Here is a 19,636-nt window from a genome sequence, read left to right as displayed (position 1 = left end):
AAGGGTCCACTATCTCTCCACCAGGTTGGGAACATATCTCATCATGTGTGTGTGTGTGTGTGCACAAAATGATGGGCCCTGTAGAAAGTCATTTTCTATAAAAAAAAGAAAATGCCAACATAAAATTATACCCAATTTTTGGGTGTAAAAAAGTAGAAATTACAAAATAATTTGACTAATACTTAGGATCAGATGATCTTTAGTCAACGTATGTTTTCAAATGCTATGAAACTGAATAAAAGGCCCATGTTATATTTTGGGCGATTTGGTTGATGGAAGCCCACATTTCTGATATTGAAACAGTGGTCAAAAGACAGGAGGGTTGTAAATTTACAAAACTCCAAAATCTTTTCATTCAGCTTTTATTTTGAAAGAGTGTTTACAGTTCAACACATCTGTAGACCTCTTTTTTCAGGTAATATTTCGTGTGATCCATGCAGCGTATTCTGGATTGCAGAGGTCCATGAATGCAGCGGCTCTCCTACACACATGATAAGGATCCCCCAGGAAAGAAATGATGCCATAAATCTTGTCTTTGTACACCACTCCTCCACCAGAATCTCCCTGTGAGAGAGAACATCTGTTTAGCTTGTAATATAATCGTTTCCCTTATTAAAATATATGAATCTTAAAACAGCTCAAATCGTAAATGACAGAAGAGGAGAGAACATATTAAAGGTCATGCCAACCCACATAACATATATCCATTTTAGGTGTTTGGCCACAGAACCAATGTTGATACACCTTGACTTGGTAAACCTTTGGGAAATCTTTCTGCAAATTATTTTTGAGGTCTGCACAGTTGACAACCTCAATGTCTGCACAGTGGAGAGTAGGCGATTCACCGGGTTCTACAGAGTAAAGAGAGAAAGAAAGAGGGAAAAAGATCTGACTCCAAAATACATCTTAATGTTCCTTAATTCAAATAACCTCATAAAGAAACATACATCGGCCTGTTGGCTGAGGCCGTTTTTTTTATATTCTGCTTCAGTACTGCAAGAACTAAAGTATATATTAAATACAATTTTAGTACAAAAGACAAATGCAAATAGATCATGAACTTAATTAAATGATCAAAATCATCTCACTCCTTTCATCATTAGGTCCTCCAGTAGTGGCTGCGTGACCTGCAATCTCAAACCTAGAAAATAACAACAGGAACCGAGTGGTTAGGATATATTAAATTTGATACATATTTTTATAAATGTTAAATCCTCCAATAGGGCAGATGGGTCTGACTTATATTTACTTAAAACTACATTGTGTAAGTATTTCTCCCATCTAGTGGTGAAATTCTATATGACAACCAACTGAATATTACTTTCTAGTCAATCCCATACCGATTGCATTTTAACTAGTGACAATGAGTGACTACGTTGACCAAACCCAATTAGAAATTTGCGCTTAGTATCTCCATCTTAGTATCTCCACCAATTATGCAAAGAATAAAAAAAATACACAGTGTAGGTTTAAATGCCTTTTACCAACCGACAGGAATGATGGAATTGTTTTTACCTTGTTAGTGAGTCGCTGTGTGTGTGTGTTTGTGTGTGTGTGTGTGTGTACGTGCGTACGTCACGGAGATAGTGTCGCAATTGTGGAAGATGCAGTCATTAAACCTTTCAGATGTGACCTGTGACGTGATCAAAATGAAGGCCAAGTTTTAAGAATTGTGTAGTCCGAGAAATGGCCCTGGACGTTTGGGGTAAGGAAGTAGGGAAGGGGGCTTGGCCCCCCTTACTTTGCACCCCTGACCCAAATTCAAGATACAGTCACTAAACTTTACAGGTGTGTATTGAGATCAAAATGGAAAGGTCAAGTTTTGAGATGGGTGTGGTCCTAAACATGGTAACACTTGTAAAACGAACAACTATAGGCAAAACAAATCACAACTCACATATCCGGACGAAGGTTACAGTCAGGAAGAGCTACAGGTGGAATGTTAGAGGGGCTGGGCAACTGCAGCAGCATGATATCATGAGATCTCATCCTGTTGTTATTGTCTTTGTCTGTATAGATCACAGGTTCTGCTGTGATTTGCATTTCTTGAGCTGGACCCCCTGGATTCACACTCACATCTGCAAACACTCTGTTAGAGGTTGACGATGAATATCACACAATGAAACACATCCAATCATTCCACTCTGTTTCTCATCTCTTCTATTAAGGGTGCTCCGATTGATCGATCACGGATCGTTATCGGCTTTAAATAGTTTGATTGGTGGTCTCCATAAAGGCCGATCAGATGACACACTACTCGTGAGAAAAATTGTTACTACTACTGGAAAATGTCAAAAAAGCTCAACAATTACCTACCTATATATTCTCTAAACATGTGTGACTGTTATGTCATTGCTTCTATTTTTAGTTCATTACAGCAGGAGGATGAGCCCAGAATACTTTACACCTCATGCCTTTTTATGTTGACATCCCAAGATGTGTGACTTTGTTTTCTTTGCTCTGCACTTTACTTTTACGTACACTTTAAGTTTGTGTAAATTAACAATTTACTGTGCATTGACAGTTTTTTTGTAATTTATTTCGAAATAAGGCTTATTTTTTAAGCTCTAAACTGGTGTGTTTCTAACTGAGGAAGTAGAATGTTGAACGTTTCCTGTCAATAAACAGTTGACAATTCACAATACATTATCTTTTGTTAATTTTAATACATGTACATTGTTGTTAAGACTATTAAAATTAAATGTATGACATGCTAAATAGAAGACTTCAAATAAAACCGGGGACCGGCCCCAAAAATCCCTATCGGAGCACCCTTGTCTTTTATGTTTTTCTCAAGAACGGCTAAACATTTATATCAGTATGATACCTTTCATTAGGCTGTATATGTTTAGAGTGTTTAGATGTGACAGTATTTTGAGATATAAGACATAGGATAATATCCTTACTTTCCTGACTTCCAACAGTGAGCTGCCGTTAAAATCCAGCGGTCACTGATCAGAGAGCCACCACACAGTTTGGAAGATTTACCAGCAGCAACTCTCAGTTTAACATGGTACTGACGCTCACATGGTCGACCTCCAATAATTCTCTTCTGTAGATCCAGCACTGTGCTCACTGTGACACCTGAAAGTACAGGTCCTGCATGGTAAAGGTAAAACTTTCTTTTCTTTCTTTTTTCAGTTCACAGCAGTAATAACCAAAAATGTAGTGTCCCCATCAGGACACAAGACAATATAGACCAGACAAATGTTTTTGATAGTAAATCATTAATAAACACAAAAACTCTGCTCCAAAAACACTTGGAAAGGGGAGTTTATGCTTTAAGCAAGATGCAAGCTTAATGATTCAAACTCTTTATTAATCCCACAAAAGGGACATTTGTTTAACATCAGCCAGGGATAGTAAAAAATAGCTAGACTGGTTTTACAGAATTCCGTGAAATTATCACAAATTGTTAAAACTGCATTAGCTGGTGGTGGCATGAAAACATGCCACCACCAGCTAATGTAAAGCCAATGAGAATATGACATAGCATTAGGAGCGACTATGCACGTGAAGGCCCAAAGTGAAGGCCCGAATGTCTGCGTGAGGAGGTTGGTTGGGGTGGTGGATGGGTCAAACACAGGACTTTCACCCGGGAGACCGAATATCGGGTCTCGCGTGTAATGTTTCTTACAGATACATTCTTAATTCCCTGCTAGCTGTCTGGATTTACCCTGCAGAGATCTGATGAGCAGCCAACCATAGCCCTCATTAATCCACCGGAGTTTAAAATGTCAAAACAAACAAAGCGGAAGAAAAACGGACATCAACGAAATTACATGCATCCGGTAGAATTTCCGTTGACACTGGAGCAGTCCCGGAAGTGGAATTTTAAGGATAGACTAAATGCAACATAACAGAAATAACTTTTAATATAACTTACTATACAGACTAACACAGACATTGACAGCACCAGGGAAATGGAGATTGAGAATCAGAATAACAGGATACTGAATGTAATGGATTAGCTAGACAAATAATTACTGCACAGGCATGCATTATATACAAATATCTGAACACTCACCAACCCACAGCAAAAGGAGAAGCCAAAGCCACGTCATTGCTGCCATTCACCATTAAATTAGATCCTTTCTGTCAGAACAGCTGTAGCTACCAATCGCCTCGTAAAGCCTTATCAACACAACCCTGTTGGCTGCAGAGCTCTCCACATTTATGGTATGTAAAGTTTGGAACACTTATCAATAGTTGCTGCCCTTGTTCGCCATGAAGTGACAGCAAGGAAATGACAATGAAAAAGTGAGCTCACTGACTTGAACCACCTTGTCTCTACACACTCTACTGCATGTCACTCATTCACTTATTCACAGAAGTATGTGACATCATGCACTTTTATTTTAACTGTAACAACGATTTTTCCTCTAACGTTGCCTAACCATTACTAAGCCTTCACCATACGCTAACCATAGTTTATTTGTCATAACATGATATTTTCCTTGTCCAGGTTTGGCAATTGTACAAAGGAAAAATCTGATCAAAGGATATGGATATAGATACAATTTCAAAATGGGAATAATCCAATTAGATCAAATATACAAAAAAATACTTTAGCACTCACATGGTAAATGCAGTATAGATTTACTGAAATAGCATAATCACAACCTCTCTGGCACAGTCTCAACAACACAAAGTCTCTAAACATGAGTAAAGGTCGCAAGCAATAACTACTGCTTAATTGGATTTCTTTATAATTAAGGGTTTATGTTTTTCTAGTTTCTTGTTATATCAGAATCTGAATCTGAATGGAGATTATTGACCGATAGATTTTCGCACACAAGGACTGTTGTTGTGGTTTGGGGTTTTTGTTGGGGGTTATTTTCCCCCGTTTGGCCTTCCCTGTGTTTGTTTCTTGGTTTTCTCCCCGGTCCTGTGTGGTTCTGTCTTGTGATTCCCGGTAAGTGTCTGTTTGTTCTACTTCCTGTTACTTTGATAGTCAGCTTCCTGTCTTGTCGTGTCTAGTCTTGTCTAGCTTCACTTTGTTTGTCTGATCGTCCTGCCCCGCCCTAATGTGATTCACCTGACGTCTCACCTGTTCCCCATTACGTTGTTACCTCTTGTATTTAGCCCATGTGTTTCCTTTGTCTCTTGTCAGATCGTTTTGTCAGTGTGGTGTTCCTGTCTGTGAGTTTCTGCCGGTTTTCCCTCTCTCCTGCCGGAGCGTCACCTCCCCGGTCTATGGAGTTCCTTGGGATTATTATGGTGAGCTTTTCCGTCTACTCACCATCTCGCTTTAGTTTGTCTTCCAGTGCCCGGCTGTACCCTACGATCCTCTGTGAGCCTTTCTTGTGTTCTCCTTCCTGGCGGTGCGTCTTCTCTCCCCCTGGACTGATTATTGGATGTTGTTTTCCTAGTCCGCTGCCTGCCCTGTTCCTGTGTTTGGACGTTTTGGGAATACCTTGTGTTGTGTACTCTGTGGTGTGAACTGTGTGTAATAAAGCCACAAGAAACTTCCCTCTGCCAGTCTTCTCATCTCTGCATTTGGGTCCTTCCTCCCCTCCTCCATAACAACTGTGTCTCAGTCAAAACAGCATGGATGTGTTTTTTTACCCCATGGATGTGTATGGAAGCACCAGAGAAGCAAAATAAAACCTCAAAATCCAGAAAAGTGAGTTTTTCATAATATGGGCACTTCAAGAGGAAGTGAAAAATTCAAGCAAAGTACTGTAACAGTCAAGAACAAAAAATAGAATAGAAAAATTACCGTTAAAACTGAAACGATTCCTTAAAAATACAATAACAAGAGGGGGTCAGAGAACTGCTTTTTCTGACGTTTCATCCTGACTTGCAGATTGAACATGAAGATTTCAGCAGAAACTCACGGACCAATAAAACAGTTTGTCATCCTCACAGCAGAAGTGAGAAGGAGGGTCATTACCAGTTCAAATAGCAAAACCACTACTGTATTAGGTCAATTGTGCAAGCCGCTCATGACTAGCCATAATTACATTTATTGTTAGGCGACAACCAAACACAGCTGCTGTAATTATCGCGAGAGCAAACGAGTAAGCAAGGTGACATAGTTTAAGAGCGGCAAATTCCGCAAAATGAGGCAGTCTTGGGTGGACGGGTGAAAAAAAACACAATATTTCACTCAAGAGCTGGGAGTCGGTGAACAACATAAAACAATAAGTCAAGTGTGACCTTTTGAAATCTACCGAGTTTTAGGGACCATAGTTTGTGACGCCATGTAATCACATCATAAGGTTAGCACATCGTTTTACATTACTCATTTTTGTCCCACCTGAGGAATGTGCCTTATTCTGCCCTATTAAATACTTTTGGGGGGCATTTAACGGCTGTGCGGACTTTACTTTATCTAAACATTTTTGTCCGGAACTAGCAACCACATGGATGTGCACAACATTGTCTTTTTTAAATAATTTTAGGCCAATCCCTGATGTTTAACTAACTCTGACTAAGAGTTAATGTTCTGTTTCCCAATGTTAACTGCTTGTCTATAACTGCTACATTTACATTGAATAGAACGGTTGTTAAGCCATAGTGACATTTGCTCTCTCTCCTGAGATGATCGACCAATCAGTGACGAGAGTCGTCGCTGCGATCTTGTGCTCAGGCAGGAAAATGGAACAGACCGCAGCAGCTGTGAAACAGACTTTTGACTCCTGAAGTGATGTGTGTAACACAGAACGTAAGTTTAAACTGTTCGGTAGCCTGATAAACTGCCATGGGTTTTATTGCCTTGGTATCTGTATAAATGTTGAGACTACGTTTATTCACATTTCAATAAGTGTTCTGCTACAATGTAGATAAGTTTTGTACGTGTTACGACATGACATTACATTTTTTATTTATACTGTTTATTGATCCCCAGTGGGGACATTACAATTTACACTCTGTTTTGTTAGCATTAGCTACACACAGGCCTGAAATACAAACACATGCTCAGGTCCTATTCATGCACAAAATGGAGAGATGTCAGAGTGAGTGGGCTGCCAGTGCTGGACCAGCACCCTGAACTGTTATGGGGGGGGGAGGTTTATGGTGCCCTGCTCAAAAGCACCTGGCAGTGCCCGGGAGGTGAAGTAGCATCTCTCCGGCTACCAGTCCACACTCTTACTATGGTCCGTCCGGGGACCTGAACCGCGACCATCCACTTCTCAACCCAGCTCCCTACGGACTGAGCTACAGCCACCCCTCATTATTTGGAGAGAGAGATATTATCGACCAGATAATACTCCTGTTGATATGTTTTATTGCATAGCTGATGGATGTGCAGATTGTTTTAATATTATCTGTTCATCAACAAAGTGTTGATATTCCGGTTGTTTTAGGGCAATTTGCTAGTAACGTGCACTCACCAGGAAACGGACTAGTGCTACAGAGCCACATGCTTAGCTATTAAAGGTATATTACCCCGTTTGCTCCATCATGGATGTGTGTGCTGTAATAGATGTGGCTTCCTCTTAGTATGTGTTACTGAGCAATACGTTACATTTATGTTAATTATTACAGGAAATTAATGTAATTCTTAGTATTGATTCTTTTTATATGCTGGTGGCTGTAACATTTAGTCAATAATGTGTTAATTAATGTTCACAGTAAGTCAGATGCTTACTAATGTGTATTATAATTTGCTTATATCCCAGAACCACATCTAACTTCACATGCAACGGTTGTCTTTTAGGTAGAGCACAGGTGAAATTAAACACTAGTGCTGGCTTGGTTGTGTTAAGTGTTCCAGTAAGATATTCCAATGAGCCAGCACGAAGAATGCAAGAGCTCTGCTAAGTGCAAAGCAGCTTTCATCAATGACTCAATGTTATCAAGTACACCTGTGATTAATGCCATGTCAAAATGTCTGCCGTGAAAAAGTTATATTATCACTCTTAGGATTTGGTAGAAGCCATGACCAGAGCTAAACAGAGTGAATATTGGATTTATCTTGATCAGGCAGCCAGAAAGCCTGAATCCCAACGATTGCCAACGCTCAGTAACTACTTAATGTGACAGTAAACAACGTAAGAGAAAAGGTGACATTTCATTGTTGTGTTTACAGCTAGTCTCCGCTGCCATAAGTGGCAAAGAAACAGCAATGTATTGCAGGTTTAAAAACATTAACTGTTGAGCTTTGAATTGTGCATAGATCAGTTCATGTATGTTTTTCTGTGACACTAAAACTGAAAGAATAAAAGAAGTACATGTGAAACAATGATAGTGAGTCATCTTCATTTTATTTGTGAAAAGTATGTTTTTAAACAGACACAGATAAATCTGGCCCTTTAAGGGTTTTTCCAACATGCTTTATCTGTTGACTGTGCATAAGAGTGCCTGTACAATTTATTTTAATTGAAGGTTATAAGGATATATTGGTTGAAAAACTGTGTTCATTTGATAGCTAACATTGTGTAAATTAACATTTTTAAATCAGAGTACCCTGGGATACTACAGTAATAGAATCACAAATGTTTGTCTTCAAGGGCTTTATAAATGATAGATGCACATTTAATGTAACCAATCAATTGTAAATGTCTCACTGAATTCAACAATTTCATTAAAACATGTGAAATGCATTTTAAATGACAGAATGCTTGACAGTTGACAACACCCTGAACATCCTAGTGTTGTTTCACTAACAGTCTAGGCCCGTGATTCTATTGATCCACTTCCTGTATGAACAGACGTTCACAAATGCAGATTTTTCCATACAGATATTGGTGCGATCCAAGCCCCTGATGATACCAGAAATCCTGCCGTTGTACACCACTCCTCCACCAGAGTCCCCCTGTGTGAGAGTTGTATATTGTTTGTCACAGACTTTTATATTATTTACTTAAACATATATTTACATCAAAGTGTTAAAACGTGATGATTGAAGAAAGCTTTTGGGTTGGAAGCCAACTCACTGAACATGTAGACACACCACTGCTTTGGCCACAGAACCTAAATTGGTCGTTTTGATCTGCACAGCTGACAACCTCGTTGGTAGCACATTGGAGAGTATCTGATGCTAGATCAGAATAAAACAAAAAAACATCAATATATTCTCTCATGGTACACAGAAAAGTGAACAGAGCTCTGTCGTAACTTACCATTGGAACATATTGTATGACTAAGAATTAAAAATTGGAAACGCCATATTTAGAGTAAGTTATGTATCTGATTTATTACAGACTGTAAATTAGTTTTCTTGAAGAGGACATCTTGTTTGTACTAAGTTGAGAAGTGTGTTGGCATTTTTATGTTTTCTATATTAATTTAATTACAGCAATAAGAAACGTGTTTGTTAGACAAAATGAAAATACAGGATATATTCAAAGTGTCTGAAACGTTACCAAATATACAAACAATGTAACAAAAACGATATCAAGAACACTGTGATAAACATTCATAATTGTTATTATAAAATAAAAATGATTCATCTTACGTCCTTCTCCTTGAGCTTTGGGTCCATAACCTGCAATCTGAACTGTAGCGCCGCTGAAATACAATACATAGAAGTTTTTTTTTTATAATAATACTTCCCACTAATGATTTCATATAAAAAAAAGATTCTTCCTGAAATTCTCAATTTAAGATTCAACAAGAGTTGATCGTTCAGACTTTTACAGTAGATCTTGACTCACAGAGGCACAGTGCGCTCATTTTGACAGTCAGGAAGTGGTACAGGTGTAACCTTAGTTGGGTTGGGGAGCTCCAGCAGCATGATGTCATGGTCTCTGATTTCATCTGGAAAAGTCTCATGTCTTGTGATTGCCACTCCGGGTTGTCTGTTGTTACCTGGATGCACACTTAAATGTGCTGTCATAGTCCTTCGAGGTTAAAAAAGGTCATAATTACTGAACACGAACATAAATCATTCTGTCTTCACTTTAGTTTTTATCAAGATTACTGATCGCTGCTTCAGGACTTTCAGATTGAATTGATGATCGAGACGTACTGTAAATTGTCAGGGTGCAATTTTCCGGGTGGGGGATGCGTTGGATTTCCTTCTTTCTGGTCTATCCCTGCCTCTGCTAAATTATTTTTATCCCCCCCTCAAAGCGATCAATGCTACATCACCAATAGCTCATGATATACCTAACATATTGTTATTATTATTAGTCCCTAGTGCCATAAAACGATAAAATCAGAGTGGCAGTTGCTTGTTGTATTTACAGAGCTCCGGGACACAGGCTACCAGAAACAGTTGTTGAGCCGCCAATAGGTGACTGCGAGCCGGCTACGGGCACTTTCAGGCGCGATGTAGTGGATTTTAGCCAGAAAAAGTGAGTGTCATAGGACAATGACATTTAGGTTTAGACACCACAGCAATTAGTTCGGAAAAAGATTGCATATGGATACAAAAAACTCTGTGTTTTATGTTTATACACTACGTTGTGCTATTTCATTTGATATAGTTTTCCATTGGATATTGAAGTTCATAAATAGGTGTTTTTTCATGGCTGACTGAGTGGGTGGCTGTGGCTAAGTGGTAGAGTGGTCGCCTGCCAATTGAAAGGTTGTTGGTTTAATCCCTACAGTTGCATGTTGACGTGTCCACTGAACCCTGAGTTACCCCCAATGCTGCACCATCGGTGTGTAAATGTTTATCTGAGGAGCAGCCGTCACCCTGTAAATTGTTACTACATTAACTGTCACGTTCTCACCCTCCCGTCTTCCAGCAGTGAGCTGCAGTCAGAATCCACCGGTCGCTGATCAGAGATCCACCACACAAGAAGTTATGGTTACCGTCATTTGCTATCAGCATCACATGGTACAGACGGTCAGTAGGTCCACATGTTTGACCACCAATGATTCTCTTCTGCAGATCCACCACTGTGCTCACTGTAACACCTGGAACAGAAAGTCCACCACCTTTGTGAGTCAGAACAGTGATTGTTTAAACCCAGTGGAGAACAACAATTTAATACATGGGAAGAAGCTATTAGTGTAAACTAAACAACCAGAGACAATTGTTGACCACTCACCGACCCACAGCAAAAAGAGAAGAGTCGATAGCCTGTCATATACCCTCTCACATCCTCCCCCTGTTCACATCCTCCAGTTGACGTTTGAGCCACCAATCACGTTTTGAAGTTGTCATGGCTAAAAGTGTGCACATCTATGCTAACTTGTGATCTTTATCAGTTGTTGTTTTGTGGAAATTAGAGAGTTACACTGCAATGACTAGAGCAACAGTTACCAACCTTTTCAAATCTGATACAAATTGAATTTGAAAACAAACAACACATTTGAAAAATGTGTATAGTTCAAATAAAATGGTAAAAGCTCATAAAAATCTCAAAAGAACTTTGTTATTCATATTTCCCAAAAACTTTTACTTTTACTCCACATTTCCCCTGAGCATCTTTGTTACTCATTACTACAAAATAAAATCGGAAGAAATTGATCACTGGTCATTGTCTGTTGATAATGACCACCCTGACGACCTTTGTCCACAAAGTGCATACATTGACATTTCTTGAAGGGCTTGAAGTCTTTATGATTTTACTGTAAATGTGATGTATTTATAGAGCGCTTTTCCAGTCTTCCAACTGCTCAAAGCGCTTTTACATCTACAGGAAACATTCACCATTCACACACATTCATACACTGTGGCCAGGGCTGCCGTACAAGGTGCCACCTGCTCATCAGATACACACTCACACACATTCACACTCCAATGCGCAGCACCGGGGGCAACTCGGGGTTCAGTGTCTTGCCCAAGGACACTTCGACAATGACTGCAGGGGCGGGGATCGAACCACCAACCTTCCAATTGGCAGGCAACCGCTCTACCACTGAGCCACAGCCGCCCTGTCATCCACTACCTGCTGTTTTAAGCCCTGGGTACGCTCATTATCACTAACAGCTGCACCATACCACCTACTTGAACCTTTAACTGGCTTTTCTAGAGAGGATGCTTGAGAGCCATAATGTCTGAAATGTCATTGTTAGGCATAACTTCTGCCTCAGTCACACCTCCAACTGACCTAGAAGTCATCTACCAGGATATTAATGGATATCAGAACAAGATACCGCATCACACTGGCTTACAGTTTGAGGGCTTTAGGAAGGATGTAGCCCCATCTGCCCCCATTATTCTGGATGACTCCACAGTCAACATTGTAGTACTTTCACTTCCTGGGATCCATCATCTCCCATGAACCTCAAGTGGGAGCTGAACATCAACTCCCTTATTAAAAAAGCACAACAGAGATGTGTATTCTGCACCAGCTGAAGAACCTGTCATAGACTATGATGATGCACTTATACACTGCCATCATTGTGTCCATCCTCACCTGCTCCATCACCATCACCATACAAACAGTTTGAACCTCTCCCCACTGGCAGGAGTCTGCGGTCCATCAGGACCAAAACCTCATACCACAAAGACAGTTAGTTCCCCTCAGCAGTAAGGCTCGTTAACAAACCCCTGGACCCCCCACTGACATTGAATCTTAATCCTAAATCCTGTCCTCTGCACATTCTATATATCATGAACTTTTTGCTCTTCCGCTACATTTTTGTACATCCTGCACTAGCCCATACATTTTAAACATGGCATTGCTTGATGTATTGCTTACTTTTTAAACTTATGTATTACATAATATGCATACATTACAATGCATGATAAATTCTATCTCAAAGTATAAAAAATGGATAAAGTAAGCAGCAGACGTGTAAGCATTAGATGACTACTCACCGGCCCACAGCAAAAGGAAAAGACATGTTACGCCACCCATCTTTGCCAACGACTGACTTCCTGGTGTAACAGCGGTGGCTTTTTAAATCTCTTCCAGCTGTCCTGTTGACCTTCGAGCCACCAATCACCTCATGAAGTTTTATCAACACGATCCCATTGGCTACAAACATATGAACTTTGGCATATTTCTGATCACTTATCAAGTGTTCCTGCCCAGCGGCAGGAAAAAGGATTCGACATGCAGGGAATAAAACTTTAAGAAGCCTAATCTCAACCTTATTCTATTCAGCAGACATCAGGCCAATATTAAACTGCCATCATTGTAAATTCAAGTACATGAACACAAATTGTCTTCAGGTTTATAATAAGAACATGCGTAAACATTGACCCAAAGTTGTTATTTTGATTGAAAGAAATTCATTTAAAGTGAAATTGTTACTATATACCTGTAATATGGGCCTATTGAAATGAGCTGAATGAAACTTCTTCAACTTTGTGCCAGAAACATCACTTTCTTATTGTTTTCAAATGCCTGATTGCTGGCTCTGCTTCTCCGGTTATTTTCATATTTAACTGCCCATTGGCGCTGGAAAAAAGCCTCAGGCAAGAATTTGTTTTGGTGGAACATGTGTTCATTCAAAGATGGTTTAAGTTCAATAGAAAACTCAGATTGGACAGATAGTCTAGCTAGCTGTCTGGATTTACCCAGCAGAGATCTGAGGAGCAGTCAACCATAGTCCTTGTGAATCCACCAGGGTTTAAAAATCCAACACAAAGGAAGCGTTAAGTAACGAAAATCTGGTCAAAAAAAGGACATACAGTAGAATTTACGGCGGCAAAAGTGCAATCACGGAAGTGGAAGGTAAGTGGATATAGACTATTTTATTCACAACAACATAAGGCAATTAAACAGTAATGTCTGGAGAACAAGGCTCACCCAAGTAGGATATTTCAGAATTTGACTCTTTACTAACTTCCAAGTGTCTGAACACCAGAAATGTCTTGTCCTGTTCTGACTGTTCATCATCCTGACTTGCAGATTGAACATAAAGTATCAACAGAAATGCCAAGGAAACAGTCAGTCATCATTATAGTAGAAGTATGAAAGGGAAGAAGTGTTAGAGAGAACATTGCTCTTTGCAGCTCGTTACCATTCCAAAATGCCCAGCTTTGCCTTTTCCAAGTCAAAAACACATATTTTATGTGGATTGATGGGAACTAGAGCCATAACAGCTGGATCATTTATTGTTTTTGTAGGACAAAGTCTAGGCTTCAATCTTTCCAACATCACGTTATTTGACATCTAGTGCTGAACTACGGTGGCCGAGACGATCAAACACAAATCCAAAAGCCACAACACATAACTCACATAAAAATGTCCATGTGTCCTTCACTGTTTGCTTGATATGGATGTGAACACTGTTAAACATCGTTAAAGATAAAAGTCTGTACTATGGACAGACACACTTCCTCGTCTTAGATTTACGTTAGGAACCACAAAAAATAACACTACCTTACCGTCCTCACCACCGGACTGAACACACTTTGTTGTCTTAGAATCACGGCATCAATCGCTTGACTCACAGTCATCTCTTCCCAATGTAAAGTCCCCTGTTCTTAGCTTAAATTAAATCACCAATGTCGGCCATGTTGTAAACAGCTGCTTGCCTGGTCCTCCGGTAACTTTAGCAGTTAGGCGGCGTTAGCCAGGACCAGTCAGGACTTTACTGGCTGTGTCTCAATGGACCTTTTTCCACAGCAGACATTTTGACTTGTCATGGTAGGAAAAGTAACAGCCGAAATTGATAACCTTAAAAATGACTCGATTCCATCAAGTGTCCCAGTAAGCTATTTCAGTGAGTCAGCATGCACAGTACCAGGGCCTCTCTTAAGTGGACTGCAGCCATCATTAATGGTTCTGAATACACAAGTTGTAATTGGTTTTAAAAAGTATCAACCAGCCTGAGTGTTTTTTCCCCATACCAGAATGTTAACTTGAAAAGTTTCATTGTGTAACTTTTTGAGTTAATTCTTGTGCTTTTCCTACTATAACAAATCAAAATGTCGGCTGTGAAAAGGTCCATTGTTTTAGAGAGTAACCACCTCGGGAACTCTAGCAATGTAATTCAGTGTGAGTATACAAATGTTGAAATGATAACTGTTCCTTGCAGCTGCGATAAATTAGCTTGAAACTAATGCTTAGCTGTTCATGAGGAAATTAGCCAACTCTGTGTCCTCGGTCTCTATGCTGGCTCCATTTTTCAGATACATTGCCAATATTTACCCAGGGTTTGTTACGTCTCTGGCTATGCAATCGTAAGAAACATACCTGTTTTTTTTAGGTCAGGTAGAATCTATCTCTGTTGATCCTGTATGTTTGTCATGGCTGTGAAAGGGGGCTGGAGTCACAAATTAGCCTATTGGTTAGAAATCTTTTATGCAACACAAGTGCACATATTGTTATGGCCTTGAATGATAACTATGTATGTAATAATGTGCGCTGCATTCTCCCTGTCAATAAACTACTAAATTAAAAAAAAAAATTAAAAATAACAGGCCAAAACACAAACAGAAGTTCCGTCACTGAACGGAAATTTCAAAAGGAGATGATACTGCCATTAGCATTGTTGTCAGATAAGATAGTATTTCATCTTGGCATGTTTCCTTAAAATATGATGACGAAGTGGGGTCAGTTTGGATTTATTACAGTAAATATATTACACATTGGATATTTAATGAATGAAGAACTGATGAGAATCTTTTCAATATTAAGTTAATCAGAACAACTACTGGCTGAGCTATCAGAAATCAATGCCAGGGAATCCATATCCAGTTATCTGTAGAACAAACTGTGCAGGTTTGTTATTAAAGTCTGGAAAAAATATGAAGAAAATACAAAAAGTTGGTAATTTAAAGAAACAATATCAATAGTTTATTGAAAAAGAGATACAACTTTATACTCTTATGTATCCCAAGATAAATTAATGAAGTATCCACAAGCTTTGGAGTGGCTGTTTAATGAATGAAACGGAATATCATTTTAATGAAAGATTAGCCAACAGCAATTTCCGCAGCTAAAGAACATACAGTATGTCCACTATAGTATTACTTGGAAAAGTGTGAGTACTGGCATTATGTGAGAAAATTACAGCTATGATCTAGATAAAAACATGATATTGCAATGAACATTTCTGACATTCTCTGCAAAACTTACAACCTTCACCTCAGTGCTAGATTTTATCATTGTGCTTTATGAGAAAATAATTTATTTTTCCCCAAATATGGAAATGGCTGTGGTCTATAATGCAAGTGGTGTATTAATGTATCAGTTGCAAGTGGTGAATGTAATAGACCAAGAAACATCATGTGTGAATGATGTTCCACCTTTTAATATTAATGCTGGTCCGGTTGGGTCCAGACCCGAGGGTGCAGCTGATATTTTGAGCTCTGGGACCATGGAGGTCCAAAAGAGACAAGAAGATTAGAGGTGGTCAGCACATGTGTGAAGCATTCTTTAACACCAAATCTTCCAACTTAACTGACTTTTCTGAATCCCCATTTTATTGGTCGTTTTTAGGAGTGCAGATCCCTCACTGGTGACCGGGAGCACAGTTAGCTTAGCCACAGTACAGCTGTCTGTCAAATTTAGTCACATTAATTTTTCTTATTATCCCTTTTCTTCCTTCCATACATCTTGTAAAGCCACCCAGTAGTCACAGTTTGCATTTGTTACCTGTGAGATCATTTGCTTCTTGCTTTCTAACTGGGGCCTGGCTAAAACAGGGATATTATTGTTGTATTTTGGCCCAGGCAAAAAGGGGGTTGTACAAAGTTGTGGCAAGAGTAAAAATGCTTGCTTATAAAAAAAATACATATCCCTTACACTTTTCTGCCCCTCCCTCACGGATGATAAGTCAACCATTGGTAATATAAATTGATAAAACAAAAGAACATGCGAAATTCAACAATGTAGTAAAGACCAAACGGAGAATCATCACCTGAATCTGCAGCCCCCTCTTATGGAGATAACCAGACAGTTTCAGAACTTTACTGTTTTGGTTCAGCTGTCTCAGCTCTCAAATGGTCTTTTTTTTAGGCCACAGTCTTTTCACAGAGAAAGGTGCCAGAAACGTTTCTCCAAGTGATTGCTAATGCTCGGCTGAATGTGTAAACATTCAATGACAAAAGCTGATGAGTGAGTCTTTGTTGCGTTCACAGGGTGATTTGACTGCCTGTTATAGCAGGTTTAAAGATATCACTGTAACTAATGGAGCTTTATATCATACAGATATATGTTTATGTATATATTTCTGGGACACTGAAAGCATAAAAACAACACTGTGAATTGATTGTTAGTTATCTCCATTTATTTTTAACTGACAACATGGTCAAGGTAGACACATTGATTATAATTGACAACATTTTTTAAAGTATTATATCATGCTTAATCTCCTTAATTTATGTAAGGGTAAATGTACAACTGTGTTTTTACACATTTTGATTGAAAAAGGAGAAAAGGATATTTAAAAACTGTAGATGGATGCAGTTTGATAGCAACATTGTGTAAATTAACATTTGTAACTCAGACACTATCTTGTGAAACTACAGTCAGAGAATCCTAATTATTGTTTGTCTTTAAGGGCTTTACAAATGATAGTCAAACATTAAATGGAATCCAAACAATTGTTTATAAATTTAGAATAACTTATGTGAAATGTCTCTTGAATGACAGGACATTTTACAATGACCACACATTAGACATCTCTATGTTGCTATTATTTGATTGATCCACTGCATGTAACCCTTATTACAGACGTCCATAAATTCAACTTGTGGTCCATTTTCAGTGAGTGCACCATTGGCAATGACACCATAAATCTTGCCTTCGTACATCACTCCTGAACCAGAGTCAGTCTGTGAGAGAGATGTAGATTATGTTCAAAATATACTCTTACATTACTCATTGAAATATATTAAATTAAAAAGATATACAGTTAGAAGTCAGGCCAACTCACTGGACTAGCAGACACTCCAGCTTTTATGCCACAGAACACGTGATTATGTTCATCAAAAAGGTAAACAGGATCACAGTTTCCAACCGTGGTGTTAGCACATTGGAGAGTTTTTGATCTTCCGTTTACTAGATGAGAAGAACAAAATTGTTTCTCTGCCACAAAACAAAAATACTATATTCTTATGAAAAAGGAAGAGAACTCGGCTGTAACTTAACATTGGAATATGATCTATTTATACTTATTTTTACATCTATAAAAGGCATTCAAATGTGTCATGTATTATTAAGTATACACATAAATATAATTAATAAACACATTTTAAAGACAACATTAATGATATTTACTGAAAATATGTCAGGTATGTTATCAAATATACAAGTAAAAAAATAACACAAACTGTGATAAATATACACAATTATTATTAATCCAAAAAAATCATCTCACAACTTCCATCCGTTGAGCCATGACCAGCCATCTGAACGGTCTCACCTCTGAAATACAAAAACAATGTTTAAAAAAACTTTTTATAACCGCTTTAAATCTTATTTGTTTTAAGTCAGAAAATTATTTTAAAAAACTTTTCCCACTAATTTTCATTTAAAGAAAGATTGTACATGGATTTCTAATGGCGGTTTCCTCATGAGTTAAGCTTTCAGATTTGTTAAGACAGGGTTAGAGTGGAAAGGTCATGAATCACAGAGGCGGATGAGTTCCACAGACAGGAAGTGATGCAGGCTCAATGTTATGTTTTTCAGGTAGCTTCAGCAGCATGATGTCATGTACTCGTTTATTGGGGTCCATAAAGATCTCGTGTCTTTCGATTGTTTTGTCTGGTTGTTTGGGGCCTGGATGCACACCTAACTCTGCTCTTATTTTACTACAAATAGATAAAGGTTAAAATGAGCATCCCTGAATGAATGTAAATACATTACTGAACATGAGTCATCTATGTTAATTTTGCAAATGTATAGATTTACATCAAAGAATTACTGATCGCTGCTTTAGGACTATCACGTTGAACCTAATGATTGAGAAATATGTCATTAGTTTAAATTTCACTTTCTCACCATCCTTCCTTCCAGCAGTGCGCTGCAGTGAGAATCCATTGATTTTTTAGGAGAGTACCACCGCAGTAGAAGGGACTTTCTCCAAGACAAGTTACAAACAGTGTAACATGGTGCAGACGTTCAGTTGGTCCACATGTGTGACCTCCAATGATTCTCTTCTGCAGATCCAGCACGGTGCTCACTGTGACACCTGAAACAGACAGTCCTCCACCAGGTTACTTTATGTTAGAACAGTGGTTGTTGTACAGAACTTATTCATTCTGTAGAAAGTTATTACATGGTGAACTATGCTAAAAGTTGCATAAGCGTTTTGTTGAAGCGTAGTTTAACAGCTTTACAATCAATAACAGACATTTCTCTACAATGAGTTCACTTTCATAAAAGTTTTCAGACAGTTGTCGTTACTGATGTGAAGCTCGGCACTAATGCAACCAAAACACGTAATACACATCTGATTGATCAACTCTTATACCAGAACACTGACAACAGTTGTCTCCCAATAGTAACACTTGTTACTCAGAACACAATTACCTAAGACATCTCTAACATGTTTCAACTGGTATTAAAATATGTATCACTATAAACCAAATGTCAATCACAGCAAAAGGAGGAAAGAAACTTCTTTAGTTGAATTAAATTTCTCTGGGGCTATGGAATGGATATTAGATAATTGTTATGGTTTGGTGTTTATGTCCTGTGTTATTGTTTAGTCTGTTTCCTGTATGTTTCCCAGCCGGGGGCCTGTTGCACAAAAGTAGAATTAAGATATCCAGGATAAGTGAAAAAGTGCCGCTTGACTTAGTGTGATTCGCTCATCGCGGCTTAATCGGTTGCACGTTTGCCGAGCCAGGATGAACAGGTGAAGCTATGTCAAGCCAGGTGTAGAT

The 19,636-nt window shown here is 38.7% G+C and overlaps 2 protein-coding genes across 2 annotated transcripts in view; both read right to left on the bottom strand.

Annotated features, from left to right (window-relative positions):
• Positions 1-348: 348 nt before the first annotated feature.
• On the bottom strand, positions 349-4,248 carry LOC117952544 (kallikrein-8-like). Its single transcript, XM_034884913.1, has 6 exons — positions 4,028-4,248; positions 2,907-3,084; positions 1,898-2,089; positions 1,089-1,141; positions 694-851; positions 349-564 (listed from the first exon to the last, which is right to left on the bottom strand). The coding sequence occupies exons 1-6, from the start codon at positions 4,071-4,073 to the stop codon at positions 412-414; spliced, it is 780 nt and encodes a 259-aa protein (XP_034740804.1). The 5' UTR covers positions 4,074-4,248; the 3' UTR covers positions 349-411.
• Positions 4,249-8,379: 4,131 nt separating this feature from the next.
• LOC117952553 (anionic trypsin-2-like) overlaps positions 8,380-19,636 on the bottom strand; it is a 12,393-nt gene continuing 1,136 nt past the window's right edge. Inside the window, exons 2-6 of the mRNA XM_034884940.1 lie at positions 10,629-10,815; positions 9,606-9,791; positions 9,407-9,459; positions 8,886-8,989; positions 8,380-8,764 (exon numbers count right to left, since the gene is read on the bottom strand). Coding sequence (XP_034740831.1) covers positions 8,612-8,764; positions 8,886-8,989; positions 9,407-9,459; positions 9,606-9,791; positions 10,629-10,815 — 683 coding nt within the window. The 3' untranslated portion in view covers positions 8,380-8,611. The remainder of the gene's footprint in view (positions 8,765-8,885; positions 8,990-9,406; positions 9,460-9,605; positions 9,792-10,628; positions 10,816-19,636) is intronic.

This window comes from Etheostoma cragini, chromosome 2 (assembly GCF_013103735.1).
Source record: "Etheostoma cragini isolate CJK2018 chromosome 2, CSU_Ecrag_1.0, whole genome shotgun sequence".
Taxonomy (NCBI): Eukaryota; Metazoa; Chordata; class Actinopteri; order Perciformes; family Percidae; genus Etheostoma; species Etheostoma cragini.
Note: the sequence above shows the minus strand (reverse complement) of the source record. Positions and strands in the feature narration are given on the sequence as shown.